Source organism: Zingiber officinale, chromosome 7A, assembly GCF_018446385.1.
Source record: "Zingiber officinale cultivar Zhangliang chromosome 7A, Zo_v1.1, whole genome shotgun sequence".
In the NCBI taxonomy this organism is placed as follows: Eukaryota; Viridiplantae; Streptophyta; class Magnoliopsida; order Zingiberales; family Zingiberaceae; genus Zingiber; species Zingiber officinale.
This window is the reverse complement of record NC_055998.1, coordinates 113,063,589-113,078,013: the sequence shown is the minus strand read 5'-3', so window position 1 is coordinate 113,078,013 and position 14,425 is coordinate 113,063,589. Positions and strand designations below refer to the sequence as shown.

The following is a 14,425-nucleotide window of genomic DNA, read 5'->3' as shown; positions in this document are numbered from 1 at the left end:
TCCATTTCAGTTTCTGTGGATTTCTGATGTTGCAAGGAGTTGTTTATTTTGACTTTTAGAATGTGTTAAAATATAAGAAGAAAGAATCAGCAAAAAATCTCCACGTTAGGTCTGATATGAAGCATATCAAGTATTCTATATCAAGCCCAATGTGGGCCTAATATGATTCATATCAAGTCTAACGTGGAGGTTTTTTGCTGATTCTTTCTTCTTATATTTTAACACATTCTAAAAGTCAAAATCACAATGGATAGCATATTTGAAATCCTTACAACATCAGGAATCCACATGAATTGAAATGGGTGCAATCGGAATTCTCTAGGTCCATCAGTGAATTTTAACCGAAATTTATTGATGGACCTAGAGAACTATGATGACACTTATTTCAATTCCTGTGGATTTCTAAGTTTACAAGGAATTCAAATTTGTTATTAATGGTTTATTTTAACTTTTCTAAATATATTAAAATGTTATAAAAAAATTAACTAAATGTTAAATGTAGTTAACTGATATGATTTGTATATGAGGCTCATGCTATACATGCATGCAAATAAAAAAAAGGGAAAAAAAAAGGAAAGAAAAAGATAAAAGAAACAACATGCATAGAAGAAACGGGAGAGGAGATAGGAAAGCAAAGAGTGAGAAAAAATATAAAAAAAAATTAGATTTATCCAAAGCATAAAATAAAAAATACATTTGAAAAAACATATCTTTTAATAAATATCAAAATAATATATTATTTTTAGTCAATTAAGATTTCTAGATGCTTTATTTGGTAAATTGCCGTTAGAAATTTGCATAATGCACAGCTGCAGTAGACAGCATTTCTAGGTGTCAGTCGGTGTGAGCGCCATTCGCAGAAATATATTTATTATTTGTGGTCCTCCATTTATTGGCGAGATGGGGGAGAAGGTACAACAGTGTGTCTGTATTTAAGGACACGAAATATTCTTGTTTTTATAATTTAGCCGGAAGCTTTACGTTATCTCGATCGCTAAATCCACGCAGCTTGCGATACCCGATTCTTTCACCCGCTCCGCTTTCGGAATTATCGCCGCTGAGATCGCGGTGGAGACGGCGCCGCCGCCGCCTTTGTCGGCCCTCACATATGGGCAACACCTGCGTCGGCCCCTACATCGACCACCAGAGATTCCTCCAGTCCATCTCCGCCGGTGTCCTCTGGCGCCCCCGCGAATCCCCCTCCGACCCCTCCCACCCCACTAACCCTAAGGCAGCCGGCGACGCCCAGACTCCACCAACCCCCGTTTCCATCTCCTCCGACGACCTCAAGTACCCACCTCCTCCCCCTCCCTCCACGGTACACGATTCGGTCGCTTCCTCCCCTGCCGCCGGCCGCTCTCGGCCTCGTGTCGACCGCCTCCCCAGCGCCGGCCTCCGCGTCTGCTCCGTCCTCCCACGCAAGACCGAAAACATCAAGGACCACTACATCCTCGGGCACAAGTTGGGGCAGGGGCAGTTCGGCACTACCTACCTCTGCGTCGACAAAGTCACTCGCAAGGAGTTCGCTTGCAAGTCTATCGCCAAGCGGAAGCTCGCCTCCGACGATGATGTCGAGGACGTGCGGCGGGAGATCCAGATCATGCATCATCTTTGCGGCCATCCCAACGTGATATCGATCGTCAGTACCTATGAGGACGCCGTCCACGTGCACCTCATCATGGATCTATGTGCTGGCGGAGAGCTCTTCGATCGCATCGTACAGAGGGGGCACTACTCCGAGAAGGCTGCTGCCGAGCTTGCTAGGGTCATTATCGGGGTTGTGGAGGTGTGCCATTCTATGGGAGTTATGCATCGCGATCTCAAGCCCGAGAACTTCCTATTTGTCAACAAGGACGAGAACTCGCCACTCAAAACCATTGATTTTGGACTATCCGTTTTCTTCAAGCCAGGTAGGTGTAGTAGGTCTCCTACATAAAAAACAGTTTTTTTAATCAAATTATTTTCTTCAAGGCCTGATATTTCGTCAATCTGTTTTCTTTCTTCAGTTTTTAACTTACAAATTGAGCATTTTTTAGCTGTCGTTTCATTGTGGCATTTGGTGTATAATTGAACTTGCCTTTGTGAAGTCATATATTTGGTTAGTTCAGTTCTTTGAGGTCCTTTGCTTGATGATTAGATGTCCACTGTAGCATGGAAGATAGACTAACATTACATGTTAGGTCAATTTCTTAAATTTTGACTTACAAATGTTGTTTTGTTGAAGTTATGGTCTGTTATTTCTGATTTTAAGCGAAGATAGAGTAGCCAATTAGTTGCATAGGAAACAACAAATTTATAGAGAATGGCTTAAAATTTGTCTCAAATAACTTTGCCTTTGTCAACTCTTTGAAAATTGGCAACTCATTTTCCTTTCTCATTTAAAGTTTGAGAGCACTAAGATTTCTATTGTGGAAGCTGCGGAATAGTAGGAAGTTATAACATTACAACAAAAATTGGTGAATTCTCTATTTGATCAACATTTCACATGCTTTCTATTCTGTGAATTTTACTTGTTCTCTGAATTTGATACTGCACATTCTTTATTGATCATCACGAGCTGTAGTCGTCATCCACCTCCCACTCTCATTGTCACCCATTGAAAGTCACAAGAACAGCTAGTCTTCATTCTATCCTTTAAACTATACAAAGTAGGTAAATAAAATTTTTCAGTGAATATAAATTATAGGATTCAAATAAGATAAGGGTTCAGTAAGTAACCTGTGTGATTTGAAGGTGGCTTGCTGACATGAATTATTTGTCATAGGCCACTGTTAACCATTTACTTAGCAACATTTTGTATGCTGATGCAACTGCATGCCACTTGGCCTTCCTATTGATTGCTTATCCTTCGTATTAGGATACCAAAGATAATAATGACGGATCTCATGGTCCCTTTGTGCATCAGGACTTCACTTTGTTAAATCTACCTGGCAAAATATCTGCTGCAGTTGCCTAAAAGTGTCTTCCTCCAAGTACATATGGCTCTTACTGACACCCCAAAAAAAAAGCAAGTGCAAACAAATTTAGATATTAGCCCAACTTGTCATTTGTGGCAACAACCAAGTAATTGCTACTCGCCTACTATTTCTTTGCTCCTTTACAGGTTACACACCACACAAATGGACTGCACTATTAGACAATGAAGAGCCTTATGACCTTGCATATACCTGCATGACCTTTATGACCTCATTTTCATGTAGTCATACAAGAAAGATGGCCATTTACTTCAAATAGCTTATTGCTGAATTGAAAGGGTGAAGGGCCCGTAAATTCTTAGTATGCTAGAATTGAGCTGTTGTAGTAACAACGCTCTTTAACTTCCATTGTATGTGTATTCTGCTATAATATATAATATGATAATTGGCGGGGATCTCCCCCCACTAAATCAGCTAAAAGTGTTTCACTCTCAATCTAATGTGGATAATGATTTGTTTCATCCAACTACAAGGTACTTGTCGGTTATGTTTGTTCATATCTTATTTCATTTTTATGTTTGGCCTATGGTCGCCAAAAAAGTCCTTTTTCACAAAAAGATTCCTAAGCAACCTAAGAAATTGTTTGCAATTATCTTGCACTAAAATGAAATACATAAATTTTACTCTTATGACCATGCTAATAAAGAATACTTCTGTTGACTAATTGCTATTAAGAACATTCTCCTTTTGTTTCTTCTATTCTTTTCTGAATGTTTAAAGAGGGGATCTTTTTTGAATTTTATCAAACATAGACTGGAGTTTAATGTGTCTTCTATTTGTGATATATTTGTATCCTACAAGAATTCATTGAATGCTTCGCAATGCTTTATTAATTTTGATAGTTCTCTGTGTCATACTGTTGAAATTACTTTTGTATTTTTTTTTTCTTTAGGGGACACATTTACGGATGTTGTTGGAAGTCCATATTATGTTGCCCCAGAAGTACTTCTCAAGCGTTATGGTCTAGAGGTGGATGTTTGGAGTGCTGGCGTAATTATTTATATCCTGTTAAGTGGGGTCCCACCATTTTGGGCTGGTGAGAGCCAAACATTTGTGTTTTGTTAAAGATAACTAAATATTGTAATTCTGATGCACAACTGGACTTATAGATTGTTGAAGAGTACTTATTTCTTCCGCCTTATGTCTCTACAGAAACAGAGCAAGGGATATTTGAACAAGTTTTAAGAGGTGAGCTTGATCTTAAAATGGACCCCTGGCCTAGTATATCAGAGAGCGCCAAAGATTTGGTTAGAAGAATGCTTGTCAGAGATCCAAAAAGACGATTAACTGCTCATGAAGCACTATGTAAGTCCTTATCAAACAATTCTTTCTAGGGGAGGTAGACAATATCATCATTAGTATGTATCTTGTCTCATAGTGATATACACCATAAAACTTACATGTCTTCCATTTGTAGATGTTCTATAGAGAATCGAAAGTAACATTATTTAGCTCTTCTGCCATGACACTGCCACAAGTGACTGTAGTACGACTGTACGAACGAACTAAACAAATTTTTTAATTATGTGATGGGTAATTAATTCGGGTTTCATTGCAGGTCATCCTTGGGTTTGTGTTGATGGTATAGCTCCTAGCAAGCCTCTTGACTCTGCTGTACTTACTCGGTTAAAACAATTTTCGGCGATGAACAAGCTCAAGAAAATGGCAATAAGGGTAAGGATTTTCATGCAAATACTAATTGAGAAAGAGCTAAATGATGATTTTTTGGTGAGTTTCTGCTATGCATTAAAGATTCAACCTTCTTTCTTGTAAGGTTTTCTTATGTTGCCTTTGTCGAAGAAGCGCTCAATTTTTTTCAGCTATTAAGAAGACCTTGACCTTCTTCTTCGTTTCTATTTTATTTGCTAAATATGCACAGTTAGCTTTGCTCTATTCACCAAAATCCTTGTCTTCCTGTGTCACCAAATTTTTTACTAATGATGTTGGTTTCTATTCCTTTGACAAAAGGTTTACATTTTTGAAAAGGGTGATCATAGCTCTTTTTCCCTGCATGATCAGATGTAACGTGTTAGAGTATTTTGTAATAAATATTAGAATATTTGGTTCTACATGCTACCAGAAAAGCCAAATGGCTCTGAGAAAAAAAAAATCCATTTAACCAATGTGGAAGTTAAAGGTCCCAACATTAGACTGAGCATGTCAGGCGTCAAGCTTTAATGTGGAACTGTCATAATAGCACCATATGGTATCATTGTAGCGTTGATTGTCTTTATGCTTTCTACTTTCATGTACATATTTATAGGTAATTGCTGAGAGCCTATCGGACGAGGAAATTGCTGGTTTGAAAGAAATGTTTAAGATGATTGATGCAGATAATAGTGGCCAAATCACGTTTGAGGAACTCAAAATAGGCTTGAAAAAAGTTGGTGCCAATCTCAAGGAGTCTGAAATTTCAGCTCTGATGAAAGCTGTAAGTGCTAGAGAAATCCCTCCTTATGGTCATTCTTGAACAAGTTTTGAATATACGAGACTCACTTGTTTGTCTGAATGTACAAAAACATACTGCCACTAGAAATCTGTGACATTTTCCTGAAAATCACATTAGTTGGCATGTTTTAATCAATTCCTTTATTGCCATGAAAATACGATTGTTATTCTTAAATGACTTACTAAGTCTTGTAGATGGCAGTGTGCATTTCACTGTTAATTAACTGCTGTCTAGACTGGTACACTATTTATGGTTTCAGTAAGCTGTTTATTAAATTTTGGAAATTGTTTGTATTAACAATTTTCTCATAAATTTTAGATGATTTATTCATTCAAGGTGGATGACTAAAGTGGAATATTATAAGGTAATAATTTGGCATATTGGTGTTAATACTTTGCCACACGGCAAAAATTATATCCGAGGAACCGATGAATGTGGCATGCAATCATAATGTGAAGGACTTTGCTAGACAGTTGCATTCCATGGCACGAAAAAGGATATATTAATGTGTGAAAATCAGCATTAAATCAATAATGCAATATTTTTGTTGCATTTTCATGTGAACATAATCGGCTGTTTGAATGGCTCATTATCTACAACGCATAAAGCTTACTTGTTGCCTTCTACTGATGGATGACTTGTGAAAGTTCAGGCTGATATCGACAACAATGGTACTATCGACTATGGAGAGTTCATAGCTGCTACCTTGCATCTAAACAAGATAGAGAGAGAGGACAACCTATTTTCAGCCTTTTCATATTTTGACAAAGATGGTAGTGGCTACATAACACATGATGAGCTCCAGAAAGCTTGTGAAGAATTTGGCATCCAGGATGCACACATAGAAGAGATAATTCAAGAAATCGATCAGGATAATGTTAGTACATGTTCCTCGCATGGTTTACATCTCTCTTATTGAACATTGTGTTAGGTGAAATCTTTTAAATCTCAAAACAGGATGGAAGGATAGACTATAATGAGTTTGTCACAATGATGCAAAAAGGAAATGCTGTTTTTGGCAAGAAGGGTCCCCGGAGCAATTACAGCTTTGGACTTAGGGAGGCATTGAGACTGGGCTAATGCTAATCAGGTTGGCTTTTTTATATTTTTTTAATGTTTTTTTTTCATTATAAAACCACTATTGGCACGCTTTTATTTCGATAGTCTAAATTATTATTGTTGTTATTAATTATTGTTGGGTTAAAATTCTATTTTAAAGTCCTTTTTGGGGATGTGGATGTGTAATTGGCTGATGAGAGGAACAGACATAAAAACATCTTTGACTCGCAAACAAATCATCAAACTTCCTGAGAGTTTGATTTCATTACAGAGTGAAGCTGTAATGAACTGCTAACATTACAGAGTGAAGCTGTTTTCCTGCGTGAAGCAATTCATTTCTTCTTAATTTGTGATGATAGACACTTTAAACTTGAAGCTTCCATTTTCCAGACAGTTCACTGTAATCTTAATCTCAACGTATGCATTGACAAAGGGGGGGAACAACATTAGTGAAGGTCCTTCAAAGGGGATTCTCCTTCACCAGAGGCTCGACAAAACTTGGCATGGCGGTCAGCATGAGCCAAAACCGGCATGCATGAACTGTCAAACTGTTAACATTCTTTTTCATCTACAAGAACCACAACATTGTTATAGCTTCATTTGAATGTTCCATGACCTTTCAACTAGAAACTTGTACATGTGTTTAGATAACCCGTGCCTTGGTGAGCTGGAGAATTTTGCATTAGGTTAGCTTAATATAGAAGTATCCTCTGTGGTTGTGATGAAAGCACTAGCTGTACATGTTTCTATCTCTTGGTATTGCTAAACGGCGTTTTTTTATGTGTTTAATGTTAACATATATTTTATGTGTTTAATGTTAACATATACTCTGTTGAATGTTGAAAATAAAATAAGAGTGTTTAGAAAAATGAAATTAAACATGAGCAACTGCTCTGAATTGGCCTTTAAAGTTGATTGTTGCTCTGTCAAAATTGCTATTTTATTTATGGTGTTTATCGCCTTTTTTTCTAAAAAAAAAAAACTGGTTGAGTTCTATAAAGTGAATATTTATCCAGCTCAAAGTTTCAACAAAAACAGAAATTTAATTAGAAAAAGAAATAATCGCATCTCCAGTTCATGAATAAGTCACAGGTACAGAAACAAAGTTGCAAAGTCTTAACACTTTCAAACAACAATTCTCAATTTGGACCAAAATAGAACCAGCAACTGCTCCACTTCAATGGTTGCAACCAGCAGCCGACCAAAGAACCTAACGATAGCGGCGGAGAGACAATGTCTGGTTTCTCTTCCAGGTTGCTCTGCGAGAGGGCCGTGCTTTGTGATGGCGATGGCCTTTGCCGCGGAGGCCACGATACTTCTTGCCAGCAGAGGTGAGTCCACGAAGCTCCCTGTGTTTATGCACACCTTTGCAGATCCAGTTGATCCTGGGATCATTTCGGATCACGGTGTGTGCAGCATCAACCAGAATGACTTCAAAATACTTGTAAGTGGAATCCTGTTGAAGCGCATGTCAAGATCTAATAGGGACGGTATGGGAACAAACATTTAGAGAAAGAAAAAGATGGTGAAGTTATTCAAACCTCATTGACCCAGTAAGAGTTGAGCACCCTCAGTCCTCCCAGCTTCCTTCCAGCTCTCTCCTCAGCAACAGACCTCTTGTTTCTTTGGAATTTCAGCTGGGTGATACCCTGATTCTTTGGCTTTCCATACACAATACCCTTTGGCACTGGCCTCTTTCTCCCACCACGTCTGACACGAACCCGGTAAATGACATATCCCTGCATGTAACAAGAAGCTTGAACTTTAGTGAGCAAGATGATATGGCATAAAAAAAAAAAGGAAGAAACAAGAAGAGTATGATAACAAGTAACAATGCAGATATTCTAAATGAAGGCTTTCATAAGTCAGTCGAGAATCCTGAGCATACCTTATCAAATCTTTTTCTGATATATGAAATACTGGACTTAGCTAACTCAATTCTCAAGATCATTTCCCTTTACCTCAATAAAAGATGCACAAATATCTTTTGGAGAACTGAAACCCAATTCAAGATTAATATACAGCAAAGGAGACGTTGTGCATACAGCTGCCTACACAATTGCATATGATATATAGACTAATTTATATACAAGGACCCAATCATTCGTATGAGGAATTTATATGATGGCAGTAACGCAGCATAATTCTGTTTGGTATTGTTCCATGAAGACCTTATCTACCTGATGAAAGAATTAGCAAATCAGGAAACCTACCAATATGCCAACATTTCAACTGTGAATCAGTACAGGTTCTACTATTCAATTTGTCCAGAAATCCATGAATAGTTTGTGCTAATCACACTCTTTGTACATATCCAACCAATAGATTTCCTCGTCAGCCATCCCACCCATCTACACATCTTTTCTGTATTTCCTTCTTTTCAATTTATCTTATCTTCCAAAAAACAAAGTCTAACATATAATCCTAAGAATTGCAACTAAAAGAAAGGTTAAACCAATCATTTGAAATGTACAAACAAAGTAGGTTCATTTTCCTGTCCAATAAGAGTGAATGAAATAAAATTTCCTTTTTTTTCTCCAGCTTTACCTGCTTGGCTTTGTAACCGAGGCGACGAGCTTTGTCGGGGCGCGTCGGCCTGGTGACCCGAACAATCGATGGCAGCTGGCGATACTCCCAGCACCTCACTCGCTGCAGGAATCGCATCACATCCGACTGCTTCTTCCTCCAAAGCTCCGACACGTACTTGTAAGCCCCTACAATAAATCCAAAGACAATACTTCTCGGTTGACGAATGAATAACGAATCAAAGGAAAACAAGAAATAGATCGTGCGGAAAAATGGTGATTCATGGCAACGACTGAAGAAATTACGTCTCACCCATTCCGCCGAGGATGAGCTCCGGTCGTCGGTTTAGTGCTTGAGATCTGCGGCGGCGCTGTTGAGGAGATACGAAGGCGGAGGAAGATCCGAGTTTATAAAGGAAGAAGGCAAGGAAAACCGTCGGATCCAATAAATGTGATATCAACCGTCAGATGATCCCTGTAAGCCTCCAAGGGTTTAGTTCAGTCTTTCCAGTGATTCTTACGGCGGAAGGGAAGAGCCGACGGATGAAAAAAAAAATATTGATAAATAATTATACACGATTTTAAAAAAATAATCAAATTCTGTATTAGGTTTTCTTAAAAAAATATGTTTTTTTCAAGTTCAAATATAATTAAGTTCTATTTTTCCCTTAAAAAATCGCCGTTGCCGGGGATCGAACCCGGGTCACCCGCGTGACAGGCGGGAATACTCACCACTATACTACAACGACTTTCAGTTCAATAAAATTTAATTTTATTATCCGTTCATTTTTCACTCGATTTAAAAATATATTTTTCTTCTAAAAAACGCCGTTGCCGGGGATCGAACCCGGGTCACCCTCGTGACAGGCGGGAATACTTACCACTATACTACAACGACTTTCGTTTCGAAGAAATTTATATCTTCAAATCAGTTTATTAGTTAGTCGATTTAAAAATAACGTTTTTCTTCTAAAATTTCGCCGTTGCCGGGGATCGAACCCGGGTCACCCGCGTGACAGGCGGGAATACTTACCACTATACTACAACGACTGTCGTTTCAATCAAATTAAAATTATTTATCAGTTTATTTTTTATTCGATTTAAAAATATTTTTTCCTTCAAAAAATCACCGTTTCGGAGATCTTCCCGATCCCTAATCTGCGTAGGCAGCTGCACAAGATCGCATGACCGAGACATCGGCGTTGGAGAATCGCAGTGCTATTGCCGTGGCGACGCCATAGCTATGGTGCAAACTCTGCTTGATACATTGTTTTTCTGTGCAAATATCCTTACTTTTCTAGTTGATTGTTGGATTTGACTACGAGACTTCGCCATTGTCCCTGTCCCGTTTGCTTAATAGTTCCATAAACTACTGGAAAACTGATTGATGCTAATAAGTTTCTGATTGAACAAGTATCGTCGAGTGATATATGCAAACGAATGATGCTTGAGTTTATGGTAATCTTGTTGGTTTAGAAACTGTTGGTATCACACTCAAATACACACGTACATTCACGAATATGAAAAATGAATAGAGCAAGAAGAAAAATAATGGCTAGAATACTTTCTTATAGTTAGAAAAAATGAATTGATTTATTATACATCTCTAGAACTCTTTAAATATAGCACAAGCTAACACCATTAACTTGTGAAAATAGGAAAGACTAATTCTACTAATTTATCCCATGAAAATAGTAAAATTTATCCCATGAAAATAGGAAATTTTATCACCACTAATGCAAGGAAAAAAAACGTGGCCACTACGTGTTATGTCCGGATTAATATGCTCACATTACCCCTCCTAATCCTGACAAGGCTCTAAATCACGGACGCTGAGTAGTTGTCGCATGGCAGCTAACTTCACTCCTAGCAATGCTTTAGTTAATACATCGGCTCGTTATTCTCCAGTATTAACGAATTCAACCACAATTTGTCCCTTCTCAATACATTCTCTGATAAAATGGAACCTTGTATCTATATACTTGCTGCGACCATGAAATACTGGATTCTTCATGAGAGCTATAGCAGATTTGTTGTCGACAAACAGAGTCGTCGACTTTGGCTCTACATCGGTTAATTCGCTGGCAAGGCTCCTTAACCATAAAGCATGACAGGCTGCAGTTGTGGCTGTCATGAACTCTGCCTCACAAGATGAAAGCATCACTGTCTTCTGCTGCTTCTGTGAATTCCAGGACACCAAACTTTCATTAAAATAGAAAGTCATTCCACTTGTACTTTTCATCCCATCTAGATCGACGGCTATATCACTGTCCAAGTAGCCGAATATACCAATTTCCTGGGGTCTCTTCATGTAAACAAGTCCAAAGTGAATTGTACCTTTCAAATACTTGAGAATTTGTTTGACCACCTTAAGATGCATGATTGTAGGCCTCTCCATGTATATGCTCACCATTCCGATAGAAAATAATAGGTCAGAACGTGTGTGTAGCCAATATCTCAGACAAGTAATGATGCGCCTGTACTCCGTGGCGTTAACTGGAGTCCCTTCCAAGTCTTTATGCAGTTGTGTCTTGGGTTCCATCGGATGCTTTGTGGTATTACAATCTTTCATCTTGAATTGAGACAGGATTTTCTTGTCATAAGTTGATTGTCTAAGTAAAATTCAGTTCTTCTGTTGTTCTACTTCAATTCCTAAGTAGCAGGAGAGAAGACCCAAATTACTTATCTCAAATTCCGTCATCATTTGTTGTTTAAATTTGTTGATTTCTTCTATGATAGTTCCTGTCACGATGAGATCGTCGACATATACTCCAACAAGTATACTTGCTTCTCCTTCACCTCTTGTATATACTACATGTTCTTGAGTATATTTTTTTGAAACCAAGCTCTTTCAGACTCATGTTCAATCGCATGTTCCAAACTTGTGGAGCTTACTGTAGTCCATCGAGGGCTTTGGATAACTTGTACACCTTGTGTTTCTGATTTTGTACCTCGAACCCTTCCGGTTTAGTGACATATATTTCTTCTTTTAACTCTCCATTAAGAAATGATGACTTCACATCTAGATGGTGTACCTCCTAATTTTGATTTGTCGCAAGCGCAAGAATGACTCGAATAGTGTCAAGTCTAGCAACAGGTGCAAACACCTCTTCAAAGTCGATGCCTTGTCTTTGTACATAGCCTTTAGCCACTATAATCTTGTTTTGTGTTTAACGACTTTCCTCGTTGAATCTTTCTTCAGTTTAAACACCCACTTTAGACCGATAGGTTTGTGGCCTAATGGGAGCTCAATTAAGGTCTAGGTCTTATTCATCTCAATAGATCTTAGCTCTTCCTCCATTGCTTCGTACCAGAGCCTCGGTTGCAGCCTCTTGGTAGCATGTCGGCTCTTCAGGCATCACCATCATCACCTCATTCTCTTCTTCGTCAACACCAACCACTTCCTCAGTGTTGGCATAGATATTGATAATGGATCTAAAACGGGCTGGCCCTTCATGAGACTCAAGTGTGTTTGTTACTAGAGGCGAGGTAACTGCATGGGCGTTCGATGGTGGTGTAGATGGACTTGACGCTCTTGGCATGGTTACTACGGCTGTTGCCGGTGGTGTGACATGTTTCGCCCCTGCATCAACGTCTACTGCAACAATCACCTCATCGGTGTCGAATGCATCCACCACCATAAACTCTGGTAAGTTTTCATCCTTGTTAGCACCTGCATTTCATGTCCATTCATAATTTCCTTGAAACATTACATCTCTACTTATTTGTAGCTTGTCATGCCTTGGATCAAATACACGATGAGCTTTGCAACCTTCCTCGACACCCAAGTATACCATGGGTGAGCTTCTGTCGTCAAGTTTCTTAAGATGAGGGATTGTATTTTTCACATATGCAACATAACCAAATACTCTCAATTGGGTGAGATGTGGGTTTCTCCATATCCAAGTTTCAAATGGGGTACATTCTCCCAGCGCCTTAGGTGGGAGACGATTTAGCAGATAGACAACATGCCTAATCGCCTCTCCCCAGAACCTTATCGGCATGTGTGTACCCTTGAGGAGAGATCTTGCCATGGTCATCACGGTGTGATTCCGGCACTCCACAACACCATTCTATTGGGGTGTGTAGGGAATCGTGGGGTGTCGTTCGATTCCTTCATTTTCACAGAATTGAATGAACCCCGTGGATAGAAACTCGTCATCCCAGTCTGTCCGAAGTGTTATGATCTTGTACTTAGTCTTGTTTCCCGTCAAGAATTTGAACTTCTTAAATGTTTGGAAAGCATTATTCTTTACTGCCAATACAAACACTCATATCTACCTTGTGAAATCATCAACAATCAAAAGGAAATACTTGTTACCGGCGAGTGTACATGGTGTGATTGACCCGCAAATATCAGCATGGAGAAGTTCCAATGGCTTCTCCACTCTAAAGTTTGCTTGGCACGAGAATAGTGACCTTGCATGCGTAGCGATCACACACACCTTGCAAAGCTTGTTCGGCTAGAGCAATAGTGGCACATCAATCGTCAATTTCTTCTCACCCAACAGCTTCAAGTCATGGAAATTGACATGTCTGAGCCTTGCATGCCATAACCAGGTTGGGTCTTCTAATCTTGCTAGGAGACGGACTTGCTTGAATATCTTTAAGGTTATCTTGTACAAGCAATTCTGTGTTGCTTTACCAACATCAAGGGCTCCCTGCTCCTTTCAATCACATTCATGGTATCTCCTTCCATATGCATCTCATTCCCAGCTTCTGTCAATTGACCAAAACTTATGATATTACTACAAAGTTTTGGAATGTAGTATACCTCGTGGAGAGCGTTCTTGCATTCAACACACAACCGTCCTCTTGCTCATGATCTCAATGGTTGATCCATCTCCAAACCTCACCCTCCTGGTGATGGTTTCATCTAGTTCTTGAAACTTCTCACGATGGCCAATCATGTGGTTGCTGACACCGTTGTCAAGGTACCAGACGTCTTTATCTCATTCTTAACGTCACGGTACATCTCCGGTAACAACCTATCTTCACTGAGCAGAATGGCATCCTGTCGCTCATACCTAGTGTGGGACTCCTCATGGGACACGGTCATCATCAGTGCTGACTCTTCATCGGCGGTGCAAGTGAGGTGAGCCTCATCATTACGACGCTTGTTGTAGCATTCGGAGGCATAATGCCACATTTTCTCACAATTGAAACACTTTATATGACTCTTGTCACGAGTGTCTCTGTTGTTACTGCTAGTGCCTCCTGCACTGTCTTAGTGCGGTGTACCACGACCACGACAGCGCCCTCACCCATCCCGATGCCATTTTCAACGACCAGGGCTCCTGGACCCACACCCCTTGCCTCCTGACAAAATGTCCTCGTTGCTCTCCTTATGTCGTATTAGCCATATGGCATAAGTAAGTAGGAACTCACCTTCAGTGCTGTTGGTATTGTCGCGTATT

General features: G+C 39.3%; 2 protein-coding genes and 3 non-coding genes across 8 annotated transcripts; 1 reads left to right on the top strand and 4 right to left on the bottom strand.

Moving 5' to 3' along the window:
• The first annotated feature begins 918 nt into the window (after nucleotides 1-918).
• LOC122002063 (calcium-dependent protein kinase 17-like) lies at nucleotides 919-7,263 on the top strand. 4 transcript variants are annotated; one of them, XM_042557110.1, is made up of 8 exons: nucleotides 919-1,910; nucleotides 3,868-4,011; nucleotides 4,128-4,280; nucleotides 4,534-4,649; nucleotides 5,239-5,406; nucleotides 6,077-6,301; nucleotides 6,382-6,514; nucleotides 6,917-7,263. In XM_042557110.1, exons 1-7 carry the CDS (start codon nucleotides 1,109-1,111, stop codon nucleotides 6,502-6,504), a joined length of 1,731 nt encoding a protein of 576 aa, XP_042413044.1. In that variant the 5' UTR covers nucleotides 919-1,108; the 3' UTR covers nucleotides 6,505-6,514; nucleotides 6,917-7,263. The 4 variants fall into 4 exon arrangements, with proteins under 4 accessions (XP_042413044.1, XP_042413042.1, XP_042413043.1 ...); XM_042557108.1 differs by having other exon boundaries at nucleotides 6,874-7,263; XM_042557109.1 differs by having other exon boundaries at nucleotides 6,755-7,263.
• A 243-nt stretch (nucleotides 7,264-7,506) lies between these two features.
• On the bottom strand, nucleotides 7,507-9,473 carry LOC122002064 (60S ribosomal protein L15-2-like). The gene is made up of 4 exons (XM_042557111.1): nucleotides 9,322-9,473; nucleotides 9,031-9,197; nucleotides 8,025-8,222; nucleotides 7,507-7,939 (listed from the first exon to the last, which is right to left on the bottom strand). Exons 1-4 carry the CDS (start codon nucleotides 9,323-9,325, stop codon nucleotides 7,694-7,696), a joined length of 615 nt encoding a protein of 204 aa, XP_042413045.1. The 5' UTR covers nucleotides 9,326-9,473; the 3' UTR covers nucleotides 7,507-7,693.
• A 212-nt stretch (nucleotides 9,474-9,685) lies between these two features.
• TRNAD-GUC lies at nucleotides 9,686-9,757 on the bottom strand. The gene has a single exon. It is a non-coding gene; the product is annotated as a tRNA-Asp (tRNA).
• A 77-nt stretch (nucleotides 9,758-9,834) lies between these two features.
• Nucleotides 9,835-9,906, bottom strand: TRNAD-GUC. Its single transcript has one exon. It is a non-coding gene; the product is annotated as a tRNA-Asp (tRNA).
• Nucleotides 9,907-9,986: 80 nt separating this feature from the next.
• Nucleotides 9,987-10,058, bottom strand: TRNAD-GUC. Its single transcript has one exon. It is a non-coding gene; the product is annotated as a tRNA-Asp (tRNA).
• Between the last annotated feature and the right edge of the window lie 4,367 nt (nucleotides 10,059-14,425).

What these genes read in the sequence shown, in the direction of transcription:
- LOC122002063 (XM_042557110.1), top strand. Translation starts at nt 1,109, where the DNA reads ATGGGCAACACCTGCGTCGGCCCCTACATCGACCACCAGAGATTCCTC. An exon ending in GGTCCCACCATTTTGGGCTG is followed by an intron (nt 4,012 to 4,127) that starts GTGAGAGCCAAA and finishes ATGTCTCTACAG; the next exon opens with AAACAGAGCAAGGGATATTT. An exon ending in TTTCAGCTCTGATGAAAGCT is followed by an intron (nt 5,407 to 6,076) that starts GTAAGTGCTAGA and finishes GTGAAAGTTCAG; the next exon opens with GCTGATATCGACAACAATGG.
- LOC122002064 (XM_042557111.1), bottom strand. An exon ending in TCGGTTACAAAGCCAAGCAG is followed by an intron (nt 8,223 to 9,030) that starts GTAAAGCTGGAG and finishes TGTTACATGCAG; the next exon opens with GGATATGTCATTTACCGGGT. An exon ending in ACTCTTACTGGGTCAATGAG is followed by an intron (nt 7,940 to 8,024) that starts GTTTGAATAACT and finishes GCGCTTCAACAG; the next exon opens with GATTCCACTTACAAGTATTT.